The sequence below is a fragment of the Rhyacophila brunnea genome, unplaced genomic scaffold (genome assembly GCF_057557595.1).
Source record: "Rhyacophila brunnea isolate RB1 unplaced genomic scaffold, BYU_Rbru_1.0 scaffold_3, whole genome shotgun sequence".
NCBI classification, from domain to species: domain Eukaryota; kingdom Metazoa; phylum Arthropoda; class Insecta; order Trichoptera; family Rhyacophilidae; genus Rhyacophila; species Rhyacophila brunnea.
The window spans coordinates 35133843-35150396 of NW_028232965.1; the positions used below are offsets into that span (position 1 = coordinate 35133843).

A 16554-nucleotide genomic window follows, 5' to 3' on the forward strand; every position below is an offset into this window, starting at 1 on the left:
CACCGTTTGAACTACAATTAACAGGTAGATAATAATGTCTTTAATCGGTAGATATGAGGGTGGAAGTAGTCCGCAGACAGTGCAATGTGTAGATAGCAGTTAAAACCTAAAAATTACAACATTTTTATAATTCAATATTTTTAATAATCAGCAAAACACTGCCGTGAGAACGGACATATGATCACCTCCCGCCGGCTGAAGAAATGCTTAAGTGCCGGGTGTCAGTTGTCCATCACAGGAATGAACGAGTAAACAGTGCATTCCTGTCATTGTGTCGTGTGAAATCCATTGTTGGACTGATAACGTTTGTACCTTAATCAAATTTCGCAGACAAAATCCCAGGAATCTATCCGCAATGTGGGAACAAAACAATAAATTTACCCACGCTGTGGATAGCATTTTCTTTGTCTACTTTCAATATAAAAACAGACGTGGCAATCCAACAAGAACTCAGTACCTTAAATTCGCTCGTCTTAATAACACGCCGCTCGCTTCAACGTTAAAATAACTTTTATCACAAACACTATCGTCGTAATCTAATTTATAAACTTTGTATTATTCAAGCTGTAAATTGAATCGGTAATTTGTGTTAAGGGATAATAAATTTGGGGAATTACTTTTATACGCATCAAAACCTTCTGATTTTATTCATCACCTACCCCTCATCACACCATCCCTTGCCAAAGTGGTGACCCCGCGAAAAAATAAACCGACTTTACGCCATCCCTTGCAACAGTGGTGACCCGTAAAGTAAAATTCAATTCATTCATTTTCATTTTACAGACTTCGTTTAATTTTTTATTAACTACTATTTTACTGTGTTTGTGAGAGAATTATTTTTTCGTTGGAGCTCGTTTTCCCGCGCAGTTTTCAACATCCGTTTTCCCGCGTTAATTTTCTTAAATTCACTTGCCTTGTCAAGATGCCCAATGGACAGTTCTCCAGCGGGTATGGCAGCAATGCCGGAGGAGAAACGACAACACCAGCACCAGCCCAGCAGACCACACCTCAGATCAGCCGCGTGGCAGTGAGGATCCCACCATTCTGTCCAGAAGACCCGGAAATGTGGTTCTGCATGGTGGAGCGAAGCTTCGAAGCAGCTGGCGTCACGACTGACGCGACCAAATTTGGATACATCCTGGGAGCTTTGGAATCTCGTTACGCTTCAGAGGTTCGAGACATCATCCTTAACCCACCTCGTGAAGGAGCCTACGAGCACCTCAGGACGGAGCTGACGAGAAGGCTGAGCTCTACCCAGGAGCAGAAGACCAGACGACTACTGGAGCACGAGGAAGTTGGTGATCGCAAACCATCACAGTTCTTGCGCCACCTACGTTCTCTCGCAGGAGCAGCCGTTACTGATGACATCCTACGCACGCTTTGGATGGGTCGCTTACCACATACCATGCAATTGGTACTGGCGACACAGAAGGACGCGGATCTCAACAAGGTTGCAGACCTAGCTGACGCCATGGCAGATTCCACATCAAAGGCATCCATTGCTGAAACCACGATGGAAGACCTGTGCGGCATCAGCAAGCTGGTGATCACCTTGCGGGAGGAAATCTCAACTCTTCGCGAGGAGCTCTCCAAAGAGCTCGCAAGAGGAAACCGACCATCAAGGCCACGTCACCAGTCACGATCAGCCAGCCAAAGGAGGAACCATTCCCGACCGCGAGACCAAAGCCACAGCAAACCTGGCATGTGTTGGTATCATCGTAGATTCGGCCAAGATGCGGAGAAGTGCGTCACACCATGCACCTTCAACAAGGGAAACGCCACGGGCAGTCGCTAAGCGCGGCCAGCGATTACAGCCCTACCTCCAGCCGCCTCTTCGTCACCGACCACGCCACGAAAATACAATTCCTTATCGACACCGGAGCGGACCTTTGCGTTTTCCCACGCACGAAAGTACAGGGGCGCCGACCAAAATCACAGTACGAACTTTCAGCAGCAAACGGATCTGTCATTGCTACGTATGGCAGTATCTCACTGACGCTGAATTTGGGGTTACGAAGAGAATTCACCTGGAAATTCGTGATTGCAGATGTCACCAAGCCCATTATTGGTGTTGACTTTCTAATCCATTTCGGATTATTAGTCGATGTCAAGAATCGCAGACTGTTGGATCAGACGACTCAACTTACAACCTCTGGACGCCACAGCAGCACTGAGATAGCAACTGTCAAAACTGTCGCAGGTAAATCCCTTTATCATGGATTACTGCAGCAGTTTCCGGATCTCACGCGCCCAGATGGAGCTGGTAGAGAAGTCATCCACAACACGAGACATCACATACGAACCACCGAAGGACCTTCTGTAGCTCAACGTCCTAGACGCCTAGCTCCCGACAAACTTCACATCGCCAAAAAGGAATTCGAAACCATGACCAGACTTGGAATAGCACGACCATCTGAAAGTTCTTGGGCGTCACCCCTTCACCTGGTGCCCAAATCTGAAGATCAATGGAGGCCATGTGGTGATTACCGCGGATTAAACGCTCGAACCGTACCTGACAGGTACCCCGTGCGTCATATCCAAGACTTCACACAAACATTGCGTGATAGGAAAGTTTTCTCCACGATCGACCTGGTGAGAGCATACAACCAAATCCCAGTGGCTGAAGAGGACATTCCGAAGACTGCCATCACAACACCCTTTGGATTATTCGAGTTTCCATTTATGTCGTTCGGCTTGAGGAATGCGGCCCAGACTTTTCAGCGCTTCATTGACGAGGTTTTGCAGGGTCTGGACTTCTGCTACGCCTACATAGACGACATCCTGGTAGCCTCCACAACAGAACAAGAGCATCTTCAACACCTGGAAATTTTGTTCAAACGCCTACAGGAGTACGGCCTGGTAGTCAACTCCACGAAGTGCCACTTCGGAGTAGAGGAAGTTAAATTCCTTGGCTACCTGGTTTCCAGCACCGGAACTCGACCACTTCCAGATCGTGTCAGCGCTATTCGCGAATACACCCGCCCAGACACTCAAAAAGGACTACGACGGTTCTTGGGAATTTTGAATTTCTATAGGAGATTCGTCCCCAAGGCCGCAGAAACGCAAGCTCCACTGAACTCACTCCTGCAAGGAAAAACTTCCAAGAAAGAACCTATCATCTGGACACCAGAAGCAATCAAGGCCTTCGAGGAATGCAAGAAGAGTTTGGCGGAAGCAACGCTATTGAAACATCCGAAAAGTGAGGGGACTCACTTAGCGATAATTAGTGACGCATCCGATACTTCCGTTGGCGCAGCACTTCAACAACGAGTTGACGATCAATGGGAACCGCTGGCATTCTTTTCAAAGAAGCTAAGTCCAGCGGAGAGAAAATATGGCGCTTACGACCGCGAGCTTTTAGCTATCTATCTAGCTGTCAAACATTTTCGACACATGATAGAAGCTCACACGTTCACCATATTTACCGACCACAAGCCCATTACGTTCGCATTCCAACAAAAATCGGACAAGTGCTCACCAAGACAATTCAGACACCTCGATTTCATCGGACAATTCACGACCGACATACGTCACGTCGCTGGAAAAGACAACATCGTCGCTGATGCCTTGTCTAGGATAGAAGTCGTTGAAGACACACTGAATTATGCCAACCTCGCAGCCGACCAGGAAACTGACAACGAAATGAGTACATTTTTACGTGACGGATCGGTACTTCAGTTGAAACAAGTACTTATTCCCGACACAGACATAAAAGTATTCTGTGACTTGTCAACACCTATCGCAAGACCTTTCATAACCAAACCGCACCGACAAGCAGCTTTTAATCATATCCACAGACTTTCATATCCCGGAATTAATGCGACCGTCAAACTTGTCACACAACGATTTGTTTGGCCGTCGATTAAAACGGATTGTCGAAATTGGGCCCGCAACTGTCTTCAATGCCAGAAGAACAAGATCACACGTCACATATCAGCACCACTCGGAAACTTTGCACCTTCAGGACGATTTGAGCATGTCCACATCGACATCGTCATCCTTCCTATGTCTGAAGGCTGCAGATATTGCCTCACCTGCGTTGACAGATTCACGCGGTGGCCGGAAGCATTTCCGATTAAAGACCAAGAAGCGGAAACGATCGCCCGTACATTCTACAATGGTTGGATCGCCCGTTTTGGAACGCCTTTGAGAGTGACAACGGATCAAGGCAAACAATTTGAGTCGAACCTTTTCAGACAATTAAATCGTCTGACTGGTACGGCGAGGATTCACACGACAGCATATCACCCAGCCGCAAACGGTATGGTCGAAAGACTGCATCGTCAATTAAAAGCCGCTATAAAATGCCACGAGAATGAGAGATGGACTGAAACATTGCCGACAGTGTTAATGGGAATCAGAGCAGCTTGGAGAGAAGATTTAAATACGACAGCAGCTGAGCTTGTGTACGACGAACCCTTACGCCTACCAGGGGAATTTTTGTGCCATCAAACCAGCACAAACCAAGACCCAAGCAACTACGTCACGATCCTGAAAAAAACATTTCCAACAACTGCAACCTGTGAAAAGCCAGCAACACGGCGAAAAACGCGTTTTCATTTTCAAAGACCTTAACAAATCGACACATGTCTTCTTACGCGATGATACAGTCAAAACTCCGCTAAGATCTCCATTTACCGGACCATATGAGGTCATCACGCGCAATACGCGGACATATGTCATTTGCAAGAGAGGAAAAAACGTCACCGTTTCTATCGACCGTTTAAAACCAGCGTACATTCTCAAGGAAAATAAAACAATGGAACAGCCTGAGAAAAATCCTGACACCGTGGGAGCTCGTGTTACCCGATACGGCAGACGTGTCCATTTTCCAGACCGTCTCTTGGTCAATAGGACAAATATCGGTCAACAACATCAGGCACGAGCCGAACAATGCAATCGGGGTCGTGTTTCAAAACAGCACGCGGAGTTTCCGATTTCAAAACAGCAACGTTAGCGATAGCAAGAACACACATCGACCTAGAATGTAGGTCAGTGGTGTACGCAATATTTAAAATGCAGGCATAAACAATTTATTCACAATAAATGCGGATAACTCAACTGGATTATTCAGTATTTTACCATCATCATCACCAAGAGACACCAGCATACGAAAATGGGTGCACAACAGACAAAGGAAGAGATCATCGTCGCACAGACTGCGTCGGGCGGAGCAATTGTCAACGACACGTCCACAGGCCAACTGTCGTGGGCAACGCTTGCCTTGATTATCGTCATCATTGCCGCAGTTTCCAGCTACCTGCTATGGACAAATTGCAAAAAGCACATCACCAAGAGAGTCATCAAGGACATGAGAGCAGACGTCCCGGGATGCAGACCACCGCAGCATCCACCGAGACAGATCTGATTGGACCTTCAAGCGACCACCTCTACCTACTTTCATCGCGATTTGCGTGCCGCATTTCGCTGGAAGGGGGGTATGAGGGTGGAAGTAGTCCGCAGACAGTGCAATGTGTAGATAGCAGTTAAAACCTAAAAATTACAACATTTTTATAATTCAATATTTTTAATAATCAGCAAAACACTGCCGTGAGAACGGACATATGATCACCTCCCGCCGGCTGAAGAAATGCTTAAGTGCCGGGTGTCAGTTGTCCATCACAGGAATGAACGAGTAAACAGTGCATTCCTGTCATTGTGTCGTGTGAAATCCATTGTTGGACTGATAACGTTTGTACCTTAATCAAATTTCGCAGACAAAATCCCAGGAATCTATCCGCAATGTGGGAACAAAACAATAAATTTACCCACGCTGTGGATAGCATTTTCTTTGTCTACTTTCAATATAAAAACAGACGTGGCAATCCAACAAGAACTCAGTACCTTAAATTCGCTCGTCTTAATAACACGCCGCTCGCTTCAACGTTAAAATAACTTTTATCACAAACACTATCGTCGTAATCTAATTTATAAACTTTGTATTATTCAAGCTGTAAATTGAATCGGTAATTTGTGTTAAGGGATAATAAATTTGGGGAATTACTTTTATACGCATCAAAACCTTCTGATTTTATTCATCACCTACCCCTCATCACACCATCCCTTGCCAAAGATATTCTTTTCGTAGATAGGGACAGACGGATAAAGTTGTAGAACCGACTCCGTATTGTCTCACTCATGATAATAGTGATTATAATGATCGATCGATCGGCGGCTCTCGTGGTGCTTTGCGTAAGGCGCTGATCTTCCATCCGAGAGTTCTGGGTTCAATTCCCGGCACAACACAATATTTATGTGTTTTCTCAAAGCTTGGGTGTTTGTGATTGTTTAAAATTACTAACAAAACCACCTTGTACGAAAAAATAAGGACATGGTTATTAATAATTAAAATCGATCAAAAATGTAAAAGAAACAGTGATAGTGATCTTGATAATATAGACTTCGTTTTGCGGTTATAATAGAGAAGGAAAAATAGATAGTTTGCTCATAAAATAATTTCCAGTAATAATTTTATTTCTGTATATTTTTTTCTTACAGGCGACACTGTTATTTCCCCTCAGAACGATATTTGAAATATTTCAAAGAGTACACGAAACACAATTGTGATTTGGAATGTCTAGCTAATTACACGGCCTATGTTTGTGAATGTGTTTCATTTTACATGCCCCGTATGTATTTTTTGTTTTTATCTTTATTTGTTAAAAATAATGACTATTAGAGGGAGAAAGCTGATGAATAATCGAAAACTATAAAAAAAGATATCTATAGTGTTGATGAATGCGATATACATGAATGATAATGAAACACGAAAAAGAAATATCAATAGCTCACCAACGACACAAAATATTGCGTATATTATGTATGGGTTGATGATAAAATTATTAATAATAAATTTGTTTATGGTCAAAAAAAAAATAAGTAGGTAGATTAGGACAACCTACCTACATGTTTTGTTTAGAAAAGTAACTCCTTTCTAGTACATATTATGTTATATAATAGAACTTCGAATATTTATGTATTAAATTAATTTCCTCTTATAAGCTCTAGAATGACTATGACATGCACCTTTGATAATTAATTATTTTACACTAGAACTAGATAATACGAAAAAAAAATATTCAAAATATATTCTCGATTATTCTACGATAAATACATACATAATTGATAGGTATTACGTGTAAATGTGGGTTACATGTAAATTGTAATTCAAACATTTTACACAGTTCACCGAGAGCTTTCTTATCGGAAAGAGATGACTGTATACTATTTATACGGTCTCCAATTTTATTAGATTCAATATGAACATTAATTCAATTTTCATAGCTGATTTTGGCAAAATTCATAAATTCAAGTATGAAAACCTAACCTAACCTAACAAATAATCCAGTATATCGGCAATCTTCAAAATTTGTTTGCTGCTGGTTTCCTGTAAAGACATGAACCGTGTTTTATTTAGATATGTATTTTATGTCAGTACTATACGACCCAAAGAGATTGGACGGTCTTTAAAATACAGCCATATATTTCTGATACAACATTTCAGCATGAAGTGTGATACGGCAAACTGTATACGTACAAGTTTTCGGACACGGTAAATGTGTTGGTCAATTGAATATAAATAATTTTATATACAACCGGTTCCAAACAATGTATTTATTCGCACGATTACCCTCTTTATCTTCCTGTGTTGGATTTGTCGATTGAATTAATAAACGTCAAAATTTTTCCCGTAAATATACCGTTATTTTACCATCATTTTCCGTTATTTTTGTTAAGTTAAGTTTTGTATTGGAAGAAAACGAAGAACATAATAATTACATGGAAAATCAATGTATATTTAATTAATATTTTCAGGTGACCCTATGATACCAATCTGCTCAACGGGTAGCAGTATGTGCGTTAAAAAAGCTACAGGTTGGTAAAAATACTATACATTATAAATAATGATAATATACAATAATTATAAAAACATGTTACATATACATATACTAAATTTATATTATTATTTAAAATACGGAATAATAGGAAGCATTGTCATTGCGTCTGAAACAATATATTGATAATTTACATTTAAATATTTATTATTTAAAGTCAAATATAAACCAACAATTAAAATTACTGTCATAAAATGTTAATTTATTAAAGAAAAAGTGAAAATTAAAAATTTCGGTGTGTGACCAAATGACCATGAAATACGATGTAATAATGAATATCAGATTCTCAAAGAACGCTTATTTAAAAAAAAATGATTTAGTTGTTTTGAAAAATAATTTAAATGCAGATATAAAATATTAATTTTTGTGTTGAATGTTCTTAGACATTATAAGCCGACACGTTACCGCTCGGCCATCGTAGGCGTAGAATTACACCCCTCTAAGTGATAAATTTCTCATTGTATTTATTAAAAATATAAAACTAGGAATTATATATTTATTATTACTCCTTTTTTTACTGAACATTTTATTTATTTTAGATGCATTGTTGACCAAGGATATCCGGTTAGAACTGGGTAATTTTGAAGATTCAAACTCAGGAATTGCGGCAGACAAGAAAATTCATGTGGATATAAACCATATAATATCTCAGTGCGATTGCCTGCCCGGGTGTACGTCAATAAACTATAATTCGGAAATATCCCAGGCTCCGTTTCAATGGCTTAAAATGCTTGAAGCCGCCAAACAATGGAATTCTAATTTTACAGGGTTTGTATAAAAAAAGTAAAATATATTTCCATATTATCTCATACAAAACATCTATTGTGTGCCTTATAGCGTCAGCACACGTGCATGGATTTATTTGAACCAATAGTGTGCATTTTAAACTATCGCGATAATAACAGTACTGTTTACGCGCAAAAATCTCATTCTTCAGGAGTTAAAATCATGAAAATCGGTTAACCTCATAATGCGCGGTGTAGTTTGTTTTTTTACCGGCTGGTTCGCCACTATCGTTCTACTGCGCAGGCGCAGATATAGAACAAATCCCAACTGTCGCATGAAAATTCAGAAGCTATTAATTCCGGTATTATTATTATACGTTACGATATACTTATTTAAAATCAATAAACCTATAATGAAAATGTATTTTGTAAATTTGCACGTGTTATTGGTGTCAACAAGGACATCCAAGACCAATGTAAGTAAACTAGACATCGCATAAGCCAACAAAAAAATACAGTCCTGTAAAACTTTTTATGTTAATTAATACATTTTGTTCCAACTTTCGATACCGAATATATCGGTATTAACTGATTTTCAAAACCGGTATGTCGGTATTCAAAAATATTGGCATACCGGGTTTAAAATACCGGTATTACAGTCCCTAGATAATATATGTTTACACGTGCATTTTCTTGTTATGGCCTCGATAACACGTACTGTCAGCAGTAAATACATGCACGTGTAAACGGGGTATTATATTACTTGCCCCTAATAATATCTCCATACATTTATTTACAAGAAGCGGTCACAAATTACTTATATACAGACATGTCAAAAAGGTAATTTGTACTTTGAATTATCGATAATATTATTTTTCTTTCGATATCGTAACGGTACGATACTTTTTTCGATACGATACCAATATGAGACATAAAAAAGATTATATTGACAGTTCAATCGATTCAACAAATTTTTTTGAATGTATCGATATCGACAGATAAATCTTTGACATTAATTATAATATTATATTTTTTTGTATTTTAGGCTTGGAATGTCAAGTGTAACAATTTTCTTCAAAGAAACTGAGTTTTTTACAACCGTCAGATCAGAATTGAATGGGCCAGAAGAATTTCTCGCAAGCTGCGGAGGTCTATTGGGTCTCTGTCTTGGATTTTCTATGCTTAGTATCGTGGAGATGTTCTATTTTCTTATCTGGAGGTATATGCTGTGTTTCGTATTCCAATATTATTAAAAAAAATGATTACGACTATTGTGTTTCTGATACAAAACAAAATAATCATATATTATTGCTTTAATTATTAAAAAAAAAACATTTTGTGACATAAAAATATATCGTTTATGAACAAAATTAAATAATGAAAATATTTTTATACCTAATTTATTTAACACACATGTAAATATATATATAATTTAATAAAAATCTCTATAAAATGTAATTTAATAAACTATTATCTTCATTTCAAATATATAATTATTGTGGTTATCAATATTTTAAGTAAAATAATGAAAAAGATTAAACATCTAGTACCTTTCGGGTCTAGGATGATTCGGCGCCACGCAATTGAATGAAATTCGAAAATAAATAGACGTTTGTAAATTGTAGGAACTTTAAAAATATATATTTAATATTATTATTTACATTTAAATTATTATATCAGTGTTTAATACTTGGCGAGAATTTAAATATGCACACGTAAATAATGATTTAATTGTGCATATGTTTAAGTTCCAATGAGAATCGATTTCTTTTATTTTTATATAAAGTCTCAAGCATGATAATTCTCAATCCGCAATAAAAAAACATTATGTTAAGAGCAAAATGAATAAAACTACCTACTAAGTAGTTGATAGAAACTGATTTTTCAAAAATTCTTCGTCTACTTTCTGTGTAAAATCGTAACGAACGTCTATTTATGTCATTCGACAATGCGGTACCCAATTGTCCTGGCGCCCAGTTGCCCCATTCCCCTTTATATGTATGTATATATGTTGATACAGACATCGTTGTTTAATGAATAATGTATATTTTATGGTACATACACAATAATTAGTTCGATATTTATTTCCAGATCTTTCGGCAATATTCCAGTTAAGGCAGCCCAAAATATTCATAACAAAATCTTTAAGGATATACCAATACGACGAAACGCACCGATAATCCTTACAGCCGAGTGGAGGCCTGAAAAAGATTTCACTAAAAGACCATAGTAATCATTTACATTTTGTTTATGACAACATGTTTTTTTTTCAATTTAAAAACACAGATTTCTCTTAAATAAGAATATTCTTATACTATAGGTACCTTCGTCCGTTTTTATTAAATCAATGACTGTTAGTCATTTGCGCAAACCCTGTATCCATGTTATGGTTACAAACATACATTAAAGACGCGATTATGCTTTATTATTACGTATCTATAGTCTACAGTAGTTTACAACTATACCTAGATTTTCTAAATACAATGATGGATCTTAAGTGGGCTTTCCACTAGGTACCGATTAGTTTACCACATAAATATTTCGGAACTCACGTGTTTGGCATACGGTGGATATGGCCTGCCCAATAATGAACCGCAGTAGGTTTAAATGCATTAAAAATGAGTATGTATAATTATCTACACATTTTCCAGCTCTATATTGTGTCTTATTCTGCAGATACCTTCATGTTTAAGAGGTATATTAGTAATTATACTATATAATATGATATGTGTGTAAATTATCACAAAATAAAAAATGTATCGTAAGATGTGAATAAATAATTTTATCGAAAACAGTTTTTTTCATTATATTTAGGAATACTGCTCCTTAATGATTGATTGAATTATTGTGGATAGATACTATCAAACGATATAGGTACTTATACTGCAAAGAGTAAATTGGTACCTACCATTGAGGTATTATTTATTTTGAGCGAATAGTCCCCCAGAATCATTCCATAATACATTTTTTTAATACTTAGTAATACATACAGGAATACTAATGAAAGTGAGATAAAACTCTTCCTGCATTATAAGGGTCAATTTTCAAACTGTGTTGATTTGTACACGTCAATTTATTTTAAGTATAGTTACTTTAAAATAAAATATTTTTTTATAGAATAATGTATACCTACTAGAAATACATATTAAGACTTATAAGTACTTTAAGCTAAACTCTACCTACATTGCAATAATGATGATTTTATGGAAAATGTACCTCTTTTTCCGTTTAGATATTTATTTGGAATGATGTTTCTTGTAAATATATCAATATAACCTACAATTTATAAATAAAGAAGAATACTATATTAAAATGTAACAATTAGTTAGAGTAGTAAACATTAACACGGTTAAAGATTCCAAATTAAGTAGGTACCCAAGAAAAGTCAATATGAATACCTAAATACTTTAAATGTAAATTACCATTTTCGCTACAGCGTGGATTATAAATTGACCAAAGGCACTGATACTTAAAATAAATCCCTTTTCATAAGGTTAGCTATAGATAACTTTGCATTTATAGCACTTCTACAATAAGATTTTTTTGCAAATTTGCACAGCTTATGCAAAGATAATCCATCATAATAATTATAAAATCAGTCAACAATACAACAAAAAAATCGGTATTATTATTTAATTGAAAAATCCTGTAAAATTATTTGTCAATGTAGTGAATAAGACTCTTTACAATATAATATAGTATAATAGTTTCAATTATTTCATCTGAAATTATATCAACAAGCTTTTCTGTCCAAACTTTCTTGGATCCTTGCTCTGGATCAAACACGCATTGAAAAGATAATAATATGTGACGTTTGCACATGCATTCATGGCTTCATAGACTGGCGTTACTTCATTATAAAAGAAGAAGAGGCATGAAGTATTTTTTTATTATACTTTTTAAAGAATAATAGATAATTTAAAAACATATTGTATAATAATTAACCAATGATGACCGGCAATATAAATAAATATATTTATAATAAACTTAATAATAATTGGAATCTAATTATATATTTATAATTATATACATAAGAATTCAATAAGGTTTATTGGCTTGAAGAATAGCCAACTAATAGCCAATTATAATTATATATATAAGTAGATATCTGTTTTTTGTTTCATAAACAATCTGTAGTGAATTGATTAAATCAAGATAGTACAAGTGGTATAATTAGTGTCTACAACAATAACACCATGCCAACATATACCTAAATACTTAATTCCCTTTACATTGATTCGAAAATATTCACATTGCTAATACATTATGCATGGTTTGGTTGGTACGTAGGCAATCTTACAAATATCCATATATATATGTATTGTTAATTTATGATAAATTAATTTTTGGCTGAAAAAATATGTTTTTATTATTTGAAAAACTGAATTGACAACTAAAATGATTGATTTAAATATAATTGACAAGTAAATATTTTATTCAGAACCTAATTAACTGACATTTTTCAAGTCAACCACAACTATCACCGAAGTTTATTTTCTTCGTTATAGAGTACAGTTTTGGTTTATCCAGCGAGAAGAATAATTCGATAGATTTAACATAATAATAATAATAATCAATCAATAATATTAAAAAGCTTAATTTTATTTTTATTAGATCATGATTAAAAATATTTTTCATAACACAACTGTACAGTGTATTTAAATACTTCGTCATAAAATAAATTCCTACATTGAATTGAATAAATAACTTTGAAATAATATTATATACTATTACAGTATGAATTTATTAACAATAGCTTAAATTTTCTATTTTCATCTTTCATATTATGAGAAAGTAAAACATAAAATAATGAAAACTAGACAAATCGTAAAGGAAATAAAAGGTCCAGCAATTTCATCTGGATTTAAGGAAAAATTACGTTCAATGAAAGAAAGACGTGATATAAGTACTTCATTAGATAAACGAGGTACCAGAAAAAAATCTAAACTTGCCAAAATAATTAAGGAATTTACTGATAACACTACTCTACATGGACTGGTATATGTTGGGGACGATGACAAACCACGCGTAGACAGGTACTAAACTACTTAAATTATTTTATTATATTATGAAATATGAACTTTTAATTCATAATTTTAAAAACTTAAAAAAATATGGCAGACCATGTGGAACTCTAACTTCGAGTGTTTCGCGAGTAAACCCAGGTAATAATATTACTAACACAAATTGGTCGCATTACCTTGGCAAAGGTTAATGGCTACCTATAGTTCAAAGGATAAGAGCACTGACGCCAATGGTGAAAGATGTGAGGTTCGAGTACAACTTGATTTATCTTTTTTTTAGGATATTTTTCTAATAGATTTGTTTTCTGAGATTTTTCAAAATTATATTCAATGACCTTTAATCTCATACTCCTAAATCTTATGTGTATTCGGAATCGAATAAAAATATAATAAGTAGGTACATTATTTTTTTAATTGTTTTTTCTTCAATTTTCTTGTTTTTTTTTTTTGGTTTTTTTAATTGTCTACCTCCACAATGCTCGTTTCTCCGCTACTTTCATTAAGTAATTCACCAGTAACTGCTTCTTGGTATTTTCTTTCTATTTTATTTTTTATCTTTCCCTATATTATTAATGAGTATTTTGATAAATGTATGTCATCCTCATGCAAGATATATTTTGTAAAAATAATGTTTTGACAACGAAACTTTTTAAATTTAGCTCGGCCCTTTTAATTTGAACTTGAATTTCCGTAGAATATGGTGGTGTATAATGTGTCTTCTCAGCACTATTACTGGTGTATATTTAATAATGAATGTTCTGACGAAATGGTGGCATAGTCCTGTCATCATTATTATTTCTGAAACACCTACATCAATATGGAAGGTGAGCTATAAACAAAATCATCTTACTGTAATTAATAGATATAGGAATAATAAATAATATTTACACGATACAAAAAATCCCAAATAAGGAACTGAAAGCATGTCACACTGAGGAGTAAAATTAAAATAATTACCTACTGAATTCATATTTAATTATGTGTGTAGGTAAATTATGCTTACTTGACATTAAAAAAATCGTATATTCTAAACGATCGCAGAAACAAAAAAAAATCTAATTAGTAAAATATATTCATGATGTCAAAGCAGTTACCCATTTTTTCTCAAGTTTTAAATCCGTATTAACTTCTTCACTGTTATTAAGGTGACATATGTGCTGTTCAAATATATCATTATCTACACCTAGTATAATAATATACCTACGTTACACTTGTGTAGAAAGTGTTAAAAATATACTTACTATATTTTCTGAAGCGTTTCTGGTAAATTTATTTTTGATAATCTTCGTCAACAAAAATTATGTTCAAATGCTTGACAAAAAATATCGCTAATATACCTACATCACCTGTAAAATTGAAAGCATTACCTTAATAACTAACTAACCTAAATAAGTCATGTATACACAGCATTCGAATTGTCAACATGCTTAATTTGCATAAATACTTTCGACCGAGACTGCTCTTTAAATTTTTATCTCTTCCATAGTAACAAATATTAATAGAATGTTTGTTAAAAATCAGTAGCTGAAAATTAAGTTTTAACATCAGTTCTAGCACAGGTTAAATTATTATATTAGTTATTTAAATAAGTTTTTAATTAATCGAATTATTAAAGTTTCGTAAGTATCTCATGTAGTTATATGCATTATAAATGGACTTTAATGATAATCTATTTACAGATAGCATTCCCAGCAGTTACATTATGTTCTCAAATAAAGTCCCGGCAGTCTATTTTTAATTTTACTGAGTACTATCACAAAAATCAAAATGAGAAAACAACTGAAGAGTAAGTAAAATACTTTTAATACTTGCATTCCTTTGTGACTTTTAATAAAATTAATCATAGAGCTCATAAAAGAAGTCCTGGAAAGAAATTTTCAATAATAAATACTAAAGGTATTCTATATTGAGGAGTACCAACACAGTATGAATGAAACACATCCATGAAAAATGATAATTTTAGAATGATGATGGGAATGTTGATAATATAAGAATAATAAGAAATCTACAGTTTACATTTTTTTATAGTATAATCTAATGCTTTTATTTGAGAAAATTGTTTACCTTTATAATTTCAGCCAAAAGATTTTTAACTCAGTATCTTTGATGTGTCAAAATAAACAATATGGAGGAAATTTGACTACAGATGATAGTACTATTGACATTCTTAAGGAAGTAAGTTTGCATTAAGTTATTCAATAACTTTACTGCTAAAAACTACTCAGATATTGGATATTAAGTAATAATATTCCTACATATTTATCGATATCAACTTATAATATATCCTATACTGACAACTATCAGTGACATCTTATTCGGGTAGGCAGATTTGAAAATTAAGTTTAATGAAAATAATACAACTTTTCAGAGTAGCATCCGTGTAATCCATCTACGGCGATAGAAGAATGAATATAATATGATCTTTTTAGAGATATTGTGTAACCTGTAATAAAATAATTACAAGATAAAAAGAACTTTTTATATACAACGTTTTTAAATTTTCATATAAACTTGACTTGACTAGCTTAAATGATCAAAAAAAATTGTACTTGATAGAAATAATACTGAAATGTCATTTTGACATGTCATATTGATTTCCATAGTAACGCAGGTATTTATTAATAATTTAGTTGCTAGGACCCCAGACCTAGCAACCAATAATGGTGTCGAAATAACTTTTCATACAAAACAGAATTAACTGAAAATGAATTCAATTCTACTTAAAGATGACTAAAAGTATTAAAAAATGCATTGGCATCGTGTTCTGATATATTCTAAAAGTTTCAAATATCTAGCTAGTCGGGAAGTTAGTTAAAAATAGATTGCAAGATTTGTACCGGACAAATAAGAATACGAGCTAAGAAAAACGTTGTAATAACAATAAACAATGAATTATTTACACACAATATG

At 34.6% G+C, this 16554-nt stretch overlaps 1 protein-coding gene across 1 annotated transcript; it reads left to right on the top strand.

Annotated features, from left to right (window-relative positions):
• Positions 1-922: 922 nt before the first annotated feature.
• On the top strand, positions 923-1795 carry LOC147068270 (uncharacterized). Its single transcript, XM_085952651.1, has one exon. The coding sequence runs from the start codon at positions 923-925 to the stop codon at positions 1793-1795; it is 873 nt and encodes a 290-aa protein (XP_085808777.1).
• The last annotated feature ends 14759 nt before the right edge of the window (positions 1796-16554 follow it).